General features: G+C 35.4%; 1 protein-coding gene across 1 annotated transcript; it reads left to right on the top strand.

The window, feature by feature from the left end:
- Window positions 1-1,755: 1,755 nt before the first annotated feature.
- LOC113326373 (zinc finger protein 7-like) lies at window positions 1,756-2,271 on the top strand. Its single transcript, XM_026574111.1, has one exon. The coding sequence runs from the start codon at window positions 1,756-1,758 to the stop codon at window positions 2,269-2,271; it is 516 nt and encodes a 171-aa protein (XP_026429896.1).
- Window positions 2,272-15,463: the final 13,192 nt, after the last annotated feature.

Raw genomic sequence — 15,463 nt, 5'->3', positions numbered from 1 at the left:
AAAAGCCCCAAAACCTATCTTATATGCATCATTGCTACACAAAAGAACGCCTTCTATGCTTTACCAAAAAACCCAACTCTTACTATATTCAACAATTCCCACGCCGTGTTCCACATAATTTATAAAGGGGATACCAGTTTTACTAAGTGTTGATACCGCTTCATATAGGACAAAAAGATCCCACCGATCCTGAAATGGTATCAGCACTTAATAGGACTGGTATCCCCTTTATAAATCGTGTATTTCCATACTTTGAAATCGCGTTATAACCATGTCATTGTTAATCTTGCGAAAGAGTCTTGCTCAATATATGTGAGTAAACATTTTTTAAATACTAATTACCAATACCGCTTCACATCAGCTAAGAAGAAATACTAAATACCCAATCACTTAATTTTCCACACAAAACGAATTAAACTAAACCCCCAAAAATTTGACAATCTCTTAATTTTTCAAATAAGAAAAATTATACTAAAACACCAAAACTTAACATAAATCCTAATTTTAATTTAGATCAAAATATCATTTGATTAAACATCAGCTAAGAAGAAATACTAAATACCCAGTCTCTTAATTTTCCACACAAGATGAACCTAAACCCCCAAAAATTTGACATGAACCCTATTCAAAAATTGGATTAAGAGAAGAAATTACCTAGTCCTGGTGATGTAATTTAAAAATCTCCAATGATCAGCAGCACTAAAAACATACAATCCAAAGTCCAAACTCAAATCTCTGGATGTAATTGAGAAAAGAATTTTTTTTCCGAAGAAAACAAGGTATGAACTAACACAGTAATACTGGCGTTTTTCGTTTGCTTTTCTAATACCCATGAAACGTGTTGATTGGAGAAGCAACGAGTTTTCTGGACTTGTTTGCTTTTGGGCTTTAGCTAGGGATAAGGGTGCAAATATAAGGGTTTTAGGGGTGCAACTATATATAAATAAATATTTTTATCTTGAAAACTACAGTACATGGCTTAGTTTAAATTTTAAAAATCAAGAAGGTGCAGTTGCAACCCTTGCAATGGGTTGCCTACGCTCCTGCTGACGGAGAGAACTAAGAATACGGGCTCGTTTTAGCGGCAAGTTTCTCAGGTGTGAATGATGGAACTATCTAGCTGCCACGGTGCGTAGTTTAATTAGAGATCTAAAAGGAGTTAATATATGTGATCACCATGACACCATTGATAGATCAAATAGGTAAAATTAATAATGAAGTTATTATTGGAAGCAGCCCACTTCCTCTGTTTTCTTTTGGTGGCAATTATTATCAAGTCCCCAACACAAATCCAAAAAACCAAAACTTGTATATTCGGGGGGAAACATATCTAATCAAGAAAAAGAAACCCTTCAGTACTTGAAAGCTCATTATCAAGTGATCACTCACACTCACTCAGTCTTGTCGGTGTTGGAAGTGTCATTTCTTTTTTTTTTATTTTTACTTTACATGTTTATATCAAGTTTAATGATTTTTTAACACAATTTTATTTTGTTTGTCTACTTGAAGTAATTATAGGGATGGTGTGGCACCACCACCACTAGCTCTCTCCTTAGTCAACCCCACCACCTTCGTTATGCTCATTTTTAAAAACATATATAGGGAACCCTACCCAATTATCAATATATATCCATTCACCTGAGTTTCTTTCTCTCATATAATCTGATTTATAAAAAAGATAAAATATAAAGGGTCAAAATCAATGCCCAGAGAAAAGTAGTTACAGAAGAACAAAAAACGTACCCGGAAAGAGAAATGCAAGTGAACAGCCAAGACGGTCCGGTCAGAACCAACAACAAGAAGAAGAAGAAGAGAGAATGGTTAGAATTAAGCCTTCGTAGAACATCCAACAGCAAGGAATCCAAGGATAACCGTCAAACCGAACCCACATTTCGTAAGATCTTTACTTGCGACTTCTGCGCCAGAAAATTCTATAATTCACAAGCATTGGGTGGTCATCAAAATGCTCACAAGAAAGCAAGAGGAATAGCTATAAGGTATGTATCTCCAAGAACACTTGGTGTTGGTATTCACTCAATGGTCGTGCAAAACCCTAAGATAATAGAAGGAACTACTGTTGAGCATTTTTCCGATATGGAAGCCTCGTGTAGTGCAACTACACAGTTGCACTCGACAACAACACATGGTGATATGATATGGCCTGGAAGTTTTCATGTTGATCGTCATCATCCCAATCAAGTAGTTCTCTCAGATGGTCAATCATTATCATCAACCGATGTTCATCCACTTAATTTGAATCTTAGTCCTTGATAACCTGCACGAAACATGTGCAACATCGTTAACAGTTAGGTTGGTCCTTGCAGTTCGGAAGCGTCAAACTTCTGTCTTCTGTTGATTCAAGTAAAATATTATTTATTTTTTTATTTTTATTTTTTTGATCGGTAGATTTATTTAAGATAAATAGTAAATGTTTCAATGTTTATATATATATATATATATATATATATATATATATATATATATATATATATATATATATATATATATATATATATATGTAGATTTTATATATTTGAATGCTTATAGGTTACAAGCTTGAATTTCGCGTTGGGTTCATGTAAAACTTTTTTCTTTTTTCTTTTTTTGAGCAAGGAAGAGATTTTATTGATTCAAAACTTGGCGGTGTTGCTGGTTCTGGTCCTAGTGCTGGCGAGGGAGGTGATACGGCAAGTTAATTATTGCCAATTAAGAGTATTATCAAAACTTGTCATTATCTCCGGGGATATTTGGTAACGAAATGAAAGAATTAGATGCATAATATATAGTAAGTGTGATGTAAATCTCTCATTTCTGTGTATATTATTGTTGGCTATTACTGTTGAAGATACTTCAACCTCTAAAGCTAATACAAATTCAGCTTTGAAATATAGAATATTATCGCCTAGCTATGTGTGTTTTGTGGTATTCTGTTTTTCTTCTGGAAGGTATACTTTAGCATGTCCCCACAGGCCGGCTCCTATTTCATGCTGCTCCCTGATATAGCTAGGGCTGTTCATGGTCGGTTTTGGTTCGGTTTCTAGCCAAACCAAAACCGAAACCAATACTATCGGTTTCTAAAAATCTAAACCAAACCAATCCATTAACTATTGGTTCGGTTTCCAAATGGTTCCAGCCGGTTTCGGTTTGTCCCAGTAGTTTTTGGTTAACCAATAATTATGTCAAACGACTCAAACAAATACACAAATTTACAGATAAAAAAATCGTAACTGCCGATAGTATTGGTTTACACAAATTTACAGACAAAAAAAAAATCAAGAATAGTTAAAGCATACTCTAAATCTAGAGATTAAAAGAAGATATATAATATATCTTAATTTAGTTATTGACAAACAAAAGAAAAGGAAGAAGGGAAGTAGAAAGTCGAGTAGCAGCAGTGGCTGCTGTAGTTAGGGGCGGAGAAGGGAGGCGACTAAGAGGAGGAGAAAGAGGAAGAGTATTATAATGAAATATTAGATTTAGGATTTCTATTTATCCTCTAAATCAATGGGTAGAATCTAATACTTGTAAATCAAGGTAAAAATTAAGTCTAAAAATTAATTGGTTTTCCAATGGTTTTTGGTTCGGTTTTAGTGGTCAAACCAAACCAAAACCAACACTATCGGTTTTTCACTTTCTAAACCATAACCAATCCATTAGTAAATGGTTCGGTTTGGTTTCTTCCTAATTGGTCTGGTTCGGTCCGGTTTCAGCGGAAAACCGAAACCATGTTCAGCCCTAGATATAGCACAAGCGGTATGATGACAACGAGAATCCACTCCTTAAGGTAATGATATAGAAGACTCCAATCCAAGAAAAAAAGACTCTAATCCAAGAGTTAAAGAGAATAACAATGGTGTTTAACCAAACAAATTTTAAAGCCGCGGCTAAATTACAATGATAAGAAAATAGGCTATTTATAGCCTTAAACATCTAAATCTAGAAATCTAGAACATTCCTAAGCTAGCCTAGGAGAATATATTATTTCCATTTAAACAATATCAACCAAATAAATCCTAATAAATAAAATAGTAAAATTAAGAAATACCCAAGATATCAGTAAATCTTGGAATATGCTCGACCTACCAAAGATACGTCCCATATCACTCCCCCATGACCAGTTTTCATCGGGTGAATCATATTATCTAGCTCCCAATATTGTGCGGATTCTTCTTGGGCATTAAGATTGGATATGAACGTATCCTAAAATAGCACCATCCGGGAATATGAGTATCTAATTCTCATATTTCCAAGGAGTTGCACACGAAAGAGGCCTTTTTCTTCTTTCGGCCACTAATGACAACTGTAGTTGTGCCTTGGGGAGGTCATGCATCCCGAACCTAGCCTTTAATACTGCTGGTTTGGTTTACTAAGCATTGTCGTCCAACATGCAAAGTAGATTTCAAATTATGTCAACTAGCAGGACGGTAGATTGCTAACCAAAAAAGTTACCTAGTCCTAGTAGTGCCTGTACTATCCTCCAAGTCTAACAAACAAAAAAACAAATAGGGAATCTCGGTTACATTAGTAACGGGCTTAGATACGGTGGAGTACAATAGAAGAACGATTTTTTGGGCACCATGGTTCTATTTTTAGTAAGACATTTGGAAATAAATCTAGATCACCCCTTATCTAGATATTTATATTAATACCTAAACTACCTTCCTGATTAATTTTGGATAATGATTAGTGAAATCATTAGTGAAATGATTACGCTAAGGAAGTAGAATTATTGAGAGAGTAAAGTTAGAGAAGATGAAGAAGAAAACATGGAAAAAAAAAAAAATTGAGTTCACTAATCTTGAGTATTCAAGTGATGATTCAATTGATGATAGCACAACCGGAGGAAGAGCATTTGGGTTATAAGGTATGCTTCAAACTTAGATAATGTTGGTTTAATTGCTCCAAACTTTCAAAAAAATGAAATTTTTTATGTAGATTTGAGCCAGTTCGGTTACCATATGTCAAGAACATGTAACAGAACACACCTGAAAGTGTAGTTCGGTTATGTTTTCCAAACACGCAGGTTACCGAACTCGCTCGTTCATGGAGGTTTTGGTCGTACAGTGCAATGTTCGGTTTTTCCGCAATGTAACCGAACTTTAGGGTTTAGAATTTAGGTTGCTTTGCAAACAATAACTAACCGAACTTTACGTGAAAATAAAATTTTACCAACTGTACATAGTTCGGTTGGTACGCAAAGTTCATACCAACCAACTATCCAACCGAACTTTACGTTAAAAAAAACTATTTCAAGTGTAAGAAGTTCGGTTGGTTCGCAAACTTTTATCCAAAAGCGTATCTAACCGAACTCACCGATAAAAAAAAACCAAAGTTACAGTGCTATATTCGGTTACCTAGTATAAAATGGTAGGTAACCGAACTTTGAACTTAACAATTTATTTGGGTACATCTTGTGTGTTCGGTTACATATCAAATTGCTCTACCAACCGAACTTAAAGTTCGGTGATATCCCTATTTTGCGAAGGAACCGAACTTATGGACTTGTGTTATTCTAATACAAGGAGTTCGGTTAAAAGTATTTTTGGCGAATCAACCGAACTCTGAGTTCGGTTAAGAAAAAATTAATTCGTGATAACCGAAGTTTTTGCGACGTAACCGAACTAAAAGCTCGGCCAAGACTTGTTTTTTACGACGTAACCGAACTTTTCTCTGGGAAAAAAAACCTCCATTAAACCTCTCTGCAACTTCCATTTTCAACTCATTTTGATGATTACTTCTCATTTATTCAACCAAAAACGAATGACAAATAATGGGTTTGTGAGAATATCTTTGTTAATGTTTTAAATTAAGCTATATATATAGAGGTGGTGGTGGTAATCGGTGGTTGGTGGTGGTGATAATCGGAGGTGGTGGTGGGCAGTGGTGGTGGGAGGAGGTGGTGGTGGTAATCGGTGGTTGGTGGTGGTGATAATCGTAGGTGGTGGTGGTGGTAATCGGCGGTGGTGGTGGGAGGAGGTGGTGGTTATATATATATATAGAGAGAGAGAGGTGGTTATTAGATTGGTTTTAAATTAAATTAGATTAAGAATAGGTTAGTCATTTCAACACTTTAGGACATCCCATATAACTACAGAGAAGGTGGCCTAATAAAATCATAGTCCCCTCAAAAAAATCATGGTCCCTAAAAAATCATTCCAATGGAAATCCTTAATTGTTTGATTGTGTCTAATAGGATATTCTAAGCCCAACATTGGCTTAATTACGTTTAACATTTCAACCTAATGTAAGCTTTGACCGTTTGAGTTATAGATTTGTTAGTATTTTTCTACGGACAAGCAGGGATTCAAGAATTCCAACCCTTTTAGCAAGTTAACATGAGGAAATGTTAGGGCGTTTACTTTTGAAGTGGTGCTGATTTCTTATTCTTGATTTTGCTAATCCATATTTTTGTTCTTCTATTTTCAATCAACACCATTCCGAAATCACTAATTCCTTCATGAAAATTCCGTTTTCGGCTCTCAAGGTAGCGGAATGCTTAATTCCACTGAGAAGGAATTTGGCCGGAATCGTCCAAAAATTTTGGTTGAATCTCGAGTAACTAGGCCGGAATTATCCGGAAACTTGGTCGAAGGTTTTGAAATTTGTATGGATCTAGAGTTTTCTACTATTATGAATGTAGACTTGTTTGTATTTTAATAAATCGGTGTTATTTACACATAATTATGTGTGGAAAATATTTGAATAATGCTTGGTATATAACCCATATGTATAAAATTCGAAACGAATTTTCAGTAGTTATTCCGAGATGTCACCGAGAACCTCACTGGATTCGGAAATTAACTACATTGGTAAGGTACTTGTTCACAACAATGACGAATGATGACGATTTCGTGACTGTGGTTTGGTTGTGGAAGAGATGTGTTTACTGCAATGGATTTTGCTCAGGTTAGTGTTTGGTTGAAAATGGTTGTAGAACTAGGGTAAATTGATAGAAGGATTCTACTTCCTCCGTTCCATTTTCGATGATGTTTTAAGATTATTTTTTTGTTCCACAATACTTGAAGGTTTTCATATTTTCCACAAAATTTCCAATAACACCCTAACATTTTTTCTTGGAACTATAAGTTTATTTTTAGATGCACTAATAGTAGTTAATGTTTGAAGACTTTTCTCAAGGATATAGATGAAATTTTTTCATATATCTCTCCATTTCTTAATCTGTGTGAAATTCCAAAAACATCATCTAAAGTGGAACGGAGGGAATATATCTTTAGCCCTTTATAGGGCTTGGGCTTTCATTTGGGTCGTCAACTGTTGATGGGTGTTCATTTCGTACAAGAGTTTCTATGTGAACCAGGTTTTAGGATATACCATATAAAGATAAAAACAGGTTATACACAGTAATCTTAAAAGCCCCTTATCCATATATTTTGTTTAATGCCAAAGTTGTCCTTATTTTTTTCTAAATTTATATTTATTACAAATTTTAAAAAATTAAATATTTTTAAAAAAATATTAAATTTATTATTTTATTTTAGTTTTTTTCTGTTTTTCTAAAAAAAAAAATTAAAAAGTAAAAAAAATAATTATTAAAACAAATATTTTAAAAAATAGTAAATATTTTAAAAACAAAAAGTTTTAATTGTTTAAAGTATTCTTATTTTACTTTTTTTTTAATTTTTTTAATTAAAAACAAAACAGAAAAATAAATAAAAGAAAACTAAAAAAGAAAAAAATAAATTAAATAAATTATTTGTTTCAAAAAAATTTAAATGACAAAATAAATAATAAATAAATAAATTAATATATTCATTGAGGGTAACTAAGTAATTACCTTTCCTTGAATACCCCTTATCACCACACTCTAGTTAGGGTAATCCTTTTGTATGCCTTAAAATTTTCTTGTATGCACTAAAACATGGTTCTTCTATGTGGGGAATCTGGGGATTGCAATGAAAGGAATTTTATGTAAGGGCTTATTTTGTATGTGGGTTTGTAAGGGATTCTATGTAGCTATAAGAGATTTTGTTTAAGGGTTTATCTTGTATTTGGGTTATGTACAATTACTTATTGTGCGCAATATTTCTATAATTATAAAATTATCTTTACCGATCAAAAAAACAAGAGAAAGCAAGTTAACCGTAATCTTAGCTTCCTTTTAGCCTATATCCAACAGTTTTTATAATATGCTAAATGTACTACTTCTTATGAAAAGTAATACTTGTATATATATTATTTTATTCTACTTATCAACTTGTATTTTTACCTGAAACGGAAGTAGTATCACTCCAAATAAAAGAGTTGAGTATACTTGATAATGAATTTGGGAACAGAAGAAGAACGTAGTGTCCCCAGACAAACAAAAGATTTTAAATAACGAATGAAACTAATTCTCCTTGACAAAACAATACGAATGAGTTTCATCTTGATACTCATCTTGAGATTGCGCTTAAAACTTTGCTAACCAGTACTCATTGTCATGCACCGGGCTAGGGCCGGTCCTGAAGTGTAAGTAGGACAAGTTCCACTTTGGGGCAACAAGGGGATGAGTTTCCTGTTTGACTTCCATCTGCCGCGTGATTGGCCAATCCGTCGGCTGCCTGGTTTCCTTCTCTGTAGTTGTGTTGGATGGCCGCCTGCGGGATTTGTTGGAGTCTTATTTTTATTTCTTCAATCATTTCTGTTATGTGCCAAGGTGGAGGGGTAGATGAGGTGATGAAACGCAATAGGTTTTCTGAGTCGGTTTCAAATATAACTTTTGTCCGTAGTCTTTCTGCTGTTGTTCTTATAGCTAAGAGCATCGCCCAGGTTTCCGATGTTAAAGCAGTCGTAATTCCCAGTGGTTGAGCCAGAGCTAAAAGAGTTCGTTCGTCCGAATCCCTGCAGATGAATCCTTCTCCTGCAAATCCTGGATGACCTGGCTGCTCCATCTGTGTTAATTTTGATCCAGTTGATGTTCGACATTGTCCATCTTACTGATATTGTGGATAGTCCCTTATCTCTTATTGGGTGATTAAATTTTGGTGTATCTCCTGGAAAAACTGGTGGTGTGGAGTGAAAATGGCCCGGTAGTATTCTTGATGCAGTTTTTGTGCCCAGACTAGGCTTTCTTCTGGAGTTGTTTGTTTTTGTTGGTATATTAGCTCATTTCTAGGTAGCCATAAGGTCCAGAAAAGAAAACAACAAGAGGAGATTACCGATGTTGATGCAGGTTGTTGAAGGATTTGGGAAATGGTTATGTGTTGTGTTAAGGTGAAAGATTGAAGTGGATTGGAGTTTGATGAATTTGTAGATTGATTAAATAAGGAGGTCCATGAATTAGTTGTTGTTGGACAGTGAATTAGAATGTGACTTGCTAGTTCTGGATTTGTGTTGCATCTTGGGCATATGTCTGAGTTGGTCAAATGGATATGGTGTAGGAGAGAGAAGGTTGGTAATCCTTCATTGATGGCTTTCAACAGAAAATCCGAATTTTTGGTAGACATGGTAAGGTCCATATAAACTTGGTACGTGGTAATGGGCTGTGTGTTGGTTGATCTTGGGTTAGACATTTATATCCCGTTGTGTAGCTTCCATATTTTGAGTGTGGCCATATAATTTTATCTTGGGGGCCATTTTGGAGGAGGTGGATGTTTATGATTTTTTGGATTATAGGGTTGGAAATCTTGTGTTTATTTTGATAAAAACAATTACTAGGTAAAAGTAATATCAAAACAAACTCGTAGATTAGGGATCATTATACTCTTCAAAAATAGGAAGAGAAACCTAATAACTATACAACAAGAACAACTAGAATAAATCTAGAGATATCTTGTTTAAAAATTCTCAAGGATTTTTACGAGATGCCTCAATAGAAGTTTTTCTTTCTAGTCTCCGATTTCGACTAACAAGTGTTGGTATACGATCGGAAACTGAAATCTATCAAAACCTAGGGTTTATGATCAACAACTCTTGAATGGTTTTATATCAGAAGAGAAAACATTAGAATAGACAAGAGGTGAAAAACCTAAACTACAAGTTGTATAATCAATCACGAAGATTTAATTCAACTTGGCTTTGTGATCCCCAATACAAAGACTTTATCTCACTCTTGTTCACGAAGAACAGAAGACATGGAAACAACCTGCAAAGCTTATGCCTATTTTCCAAATGGGGATGAAAAACGTGTAAACTCACGAACCCTTTATTTACAATGAACAATAGCTTGGAAACTAAGAAAAGCTATTTTCCTTTTTAAAGACCCTCCTAAATATGGGAGTCTTTCCTAAGTTACAAATATCATGCATAACTAATTAATTAAATAATTAATTAGCAAATATTTATTTATGTGAATAAATCACATTCTAACTTAGGAAGGAATTAAAAGTTATCACAAACACTTTAATATGGTAATCAAATATGTTTGGATTAATAGCCATCTCGCTTAGACAAGGAAACATCACCAACTTGACCAAAAATAGCTTTTAGTCACGTAATTGGGCCCAAGTCCATGAACTGTTACAAACAACCCATGAATTGTTTCCTACTAACGAACTTTAATAAATCACTCATAACTTCATAGTTATAACTCAGAATTGAGTGATTCTTGGCTCGTTGGATTCATAAGCTCATTCACTATAACATGAGATTATTTATAAGAATAAAGGTTATTGTCTCCAAGGTCATGAATCAAATATCCTCAAGTATATATATATAAATGTACATTTACCGTCATTGGAATTGTTCCATAGAGTGAGTATTTATCTTGATAGATTAGAAAGGTAGAATTGAACAAGAATCTAAATGAAATCAATCACATACCTTTGTTGATGAAGTACTTGTTGATGTCTTCTTGTAGTCTTCAATCTCCATCCTTTAAGGATATCTTCGATTCAACTTCTTAGACCTAATCTAGTCCTGAAACTATCTTTAGTATGCTAAATCAAGAATGCATTTTGGCAACTAAAATTGACAACTAACTTGACATACCAACGCTAGTGGGTTCAACCGAGCAGTGGTCTAACAACATTCTATTCATACTCTCCGCTACTCCATTTTGTTGTGGTGTACCCTTGACTGTGATGTGCCTAACGATACCTTGTTCCTCAAAAAACTCCTTTAGTGGGTATTCGATGTATTCACCGCCATTATCGGAACGTATCTTCTTAACCACACGACCAAGGTGTTTCTCTACCATGGTCTTCCAGTTCTAAAACACCTCAGTGACTTCATTCTTATGCTTCATGGTGTAAAGCCAAACTCTCCTCGAAAAGTCATCGATAAAGGTCACAAACCACCTAGCACCTCCTTTAGAAACTGTACGAAAAGTAATCTAACATACATGTGTGTGGTGTAGAGCGGTATCAAAACTGCTCCTACATTTCTTCTCGAAGATACAATGCTCACAGAAATAAAGCATGCAAGTCTTTTCACCTCGAATCAAGCCTTTACTACTAAACACGGACATATCTTTCTCACTCATATGCCCAAGATGCATATGCCATAGACGTGTTGACTCCAAACCATAGCTCCACCACAAACTATATATCTCCTTGTAAGAAATATAAATTACCATGTCTTTCACCGGTCATCTTCAAACTACCATTATAGGATACCTTCAAGAATCCATATTTAGCAACATACTTGTATCCAAGAGATTCAAGTACTCCTAACGAAATCAAACTCTTCCTCGAATCTGGAACATGTATAACCTCTGAAAGTGTTGTGATAACACCATGCGAACGAACCTGTACCGTACCAACTATTTTGCAGGCATTAGAATTTCCCATCATAATAGTACCACCATTCACTTCTCTGTAAGTAGTGAAACAATTATTTGAAGAACATATATGATACGAAGCACCGGAATCAAGCCTCCAACCATCATTGAGATAACTCTTTGGTGTAACTGTTAACACTTCCTCATCAAAACAACATATTGGGTTTTCTACAACTTCACTGCCTTCAGCAACCGAAGCAAAAATATTCTTCAAATCTGATTTCTTAAGTTTCTCATCTCTTTCCTTAAGCTTGAGACAATCAACCCTAATATGACCAGTTTTTCGATAATAATAACACTCAATATCGCTCTTTTTGGAACGATTCTTTGACTTCGACTTCTTATTACTATTATTTCCTCGATCAACAAACAAGCCCTCGAATTGTGCTTCATCGCTGAACTCTTGCTTCCTTAATGCCTTATCTTGTAAAGCAGAGACAACATCATCGAAAATCAACTTTTCTTCATCTTCGTCGTCTTCATCGATTTTCCCACTCAATAAATAGTCAACGAAAGCATCATACGGTGGAGGCAAATAACATAATAATATCATGGATTTATCCGTATCAGAGATACTGACACTGATATTAGACAAATCAGAACACATCTTATTAAATTCATTAATATGATCAATCATAGACTTACCCGAAGACATCCTAAAGGCATGAAGTCTACGCTTCAAGTAAAGTTCTGAAGTAAAATCCTTTTGTAAGTAGAGCTTCTCTAACTTCTCCTATAACACCTTTGCAGAGGTTTCACTCGAAAAATTATGAGTGATCTCCCTTGACAAACTTAAACGAATAGTTGAACATGCCTCCAAATCAAGGTCAGACCACTTATCATCATTCCAATCCTTGGCAATGTTGCTGGATTCTCCTTGATTGCTTCGATTTGTTTCATACTAAAAAGGATATATCTTTTACATCAGTTTTCCATGATGTAAAATTATTCTTCCCATTGACCTTGATAATATCAACTCCATGCACCTTAAAAAATCCACTTGATGTAGAACTAGACATCTTCACTTCCAACTATGATCCTCTCCACGCTCACCGCACCACTTGTTAGGATTAATTCTTTAGGATTAACCTCACAAGACACTAATAGTTATTTGGATCAACGTAGAACTAAAGAAAACTGAAATAAGTTGCACTAAACGAAACAAAGAAAGACATGAGATTTAACGTGGTTCGGCAATGTGCCTACGTCCACAAACGACTACGATCAACTCTTATTAGAACAAATTGCAGAGAATTAAATCATAACTATGAGCAGCAGGTTGCTGTTCACAAACACCAAACTAATTCTCTATGAACAAACGTTCTAAACCCTAAAATTCTCTAATTGTGAGAATTCTTCTCTAAACTATTTTGTGTATATTTCCTTAGGACTTGTGCACCTATTTATATAAGTTACAAACTTGAGTTCCAAGTATAAGATTTATACTAGGAAACCACAAACTTGAGTTCCAAGTATATGAGTTATACTAGGAAACCTCAAACATAACTAAATCAGGAAACTCCCTAACTTAGGAAAACAAGGAAACCTCTAAAAGATTCTAGACTATTCCTAAAACATGGACAACATAACAAAAATGAAAAAAACAATTAGAAGAAGAAAGAGAGTGATTGCCAAAGAAAATAGACAGGAATGTTCTACAACACAAGTACAGAAACCCTAACCGTACCCCCAAATAGAAACCCTAATTTGCATTTCAAATCTGAATAAAAGTGGTACAAAACGTAACCCTCCGAACAAAATAAAAAGAAGATCGGTTAGTTAATTACAACATTAACGCAAAGATGAAAAGAAGAAGATGGTTCAAGAACAATGGTTTTCTTCCTCTTTTCTTACGTCTATGGTTCTAGGTTTTATCGGAGAATTCGATGATTTTTTTTCTGGAGGAGATGAAGAAGATGGTTAAAGGGGTTGGGTATAAGAGCAATGATTCAATTGATTTCTTATGTTTTTTTTTCAGTATCGATTTGGTGGTGAGGATGAAGAAGATGGATAAGAGAGGCGCAGGAGGAGGAGACCGAGAGAGCAGAAGAAAAAAGAGAAAGTGAAGTGAAAAATGAGAGAGAGAGAGAAATAGGTATTAATATCCTCGATCAAATAATAGAAAAGTATCACATATAAATCGGTTTTCATGGGTCGCGGGATCGGTTGTAGATTTAGAGAAACATTGTAATTATTCAGAGACCGCTATTAGTAAACTCTGAATTTTTTCATTTTTCTATCATATCAGAGACCGCTATGTCTGGTCAACGGTCCAACTACCGTTAGTGAGGGTCTCTGATGTGAGTCATAGAAACCCCGTTTTCCACTAGTGAAAACTCTACCCATAAAGAAATCATACAAGTAAGTGAAATTCTACTTGAAATAACAAAATATTCTTGCCTCCCATACACGAGGACTTACCAAAACATCCACAAAAGATAATAACCAAAAGAAGTATCCATGTTGATTGAGTTAAACCAATTAAGCATCACCATATAAACGGTGCAAAGAACCAAGAAAGAGATATGTGTTCTCGCGAGACCATCTCGGATACAACACGAGATTTGCATATAACAAAAGGAAGGAGAAAAGCTAAGGCTTACGCAAGCTTCAGAAATCTAAGCTTGTCCATCATCAGGAGCATTTTTATTTGTTTCCATCTGATCCTCGCCCCCGGCAACATTAGGAATAACTTGCTCGTCCTCGAGCTGGACCGGAGAAGGCTGAGACGCATATTGGACAACATAATTAGCTGTACCAACCCTTTGACGATCGAGAAGAACATCAGCTTTACAGGAATTCGTCATCATGACCTTGTATTCTGCTTCAAGGTTACTCAACTTCATGTTCTTATCAGCACGTTCAGCCTTTAAGTCCTCCTCATGCTGATTCACCAACTCATTAAGTTCCTCATCAAGACTTTGCCTAGAGAATCTCTCTCTCTTCATTTGCCTCTCCAACTATGCACTTCGCTTACGAGCCTCTGCAAGAAACATACATGGAGACGATTAGCTCAACAAGGATAGCATTCAAAATAAAGGCATAACAAATTAATATTGCTACCAAAGAAACCTTCATTCTCAATTAAAACGGCAGCTAAATTATGTTCTAATTGGATCTTTTCCGTATCAAGGGAACTAATACTTGCTTCAGCAGGGGTTATAGCCGCATCACCAGAAGGGCATGATAGCATATATCTATCACGCTCCCTCTCAAGTGCGACAAATTCTCGCTTAAGCTGCCTTAATGCTTCTCTATCATCCTCGACTTGTGCCAATTGAGGCAAATGGTTGGACTGCCATTCAATAGGCTCGTCTTTATGAAGTCGAAGGATCTTGATCTCATCTGAGCGATCCACAAATACCTTCTTAGATTTATCCAACAACACATGAAGCTCCACAATACGGTCTTGATGTACATCTACATCCTCCCGCAGTTTTGCATTATCTTGCTCCAAGGAGTCAATCTTGCACTGGCGCGCACTCACATCGAGCGTAAGACTGCTATGTTCTCTAGCATGCCTATGACTAGCATTATCTATCTGCTTCTCCAACCGTTTGATCGTAGCTACCAATAGAGGGTCTAATTCAGAAGTCTAAAACCTACTGTGGAGACGCAAAACTTAGGCAAAGGAGAAGATAAATAACTTTTAATTCCTTATTATCCTGGCGAAAAGATAAGGCCTCTTGCGTAGACATCTCCACGGCAGAACGAAGATGTTGGATCTCTTGTTCAGCAGCCCTG

This window comes from Papaver somniferum, unplaced genomic scaffold (assembly GCF_003573695.1).
Source record: "Papaver somniferum cultivar HN1 unplaced genomic scaffold, ASM357369v1 unplaced-scaffold_10, whole genome shotgun sequence".
NCBI lineage: Eukaryota > Viridiplantae > Streptophyta > Magnoliopsida > Ranunculales > Papaveraceae > Papaver > Papaver somniferum.
This window is presented reverse-complemented; position numbering and strand designations above follow the sequence as displayed.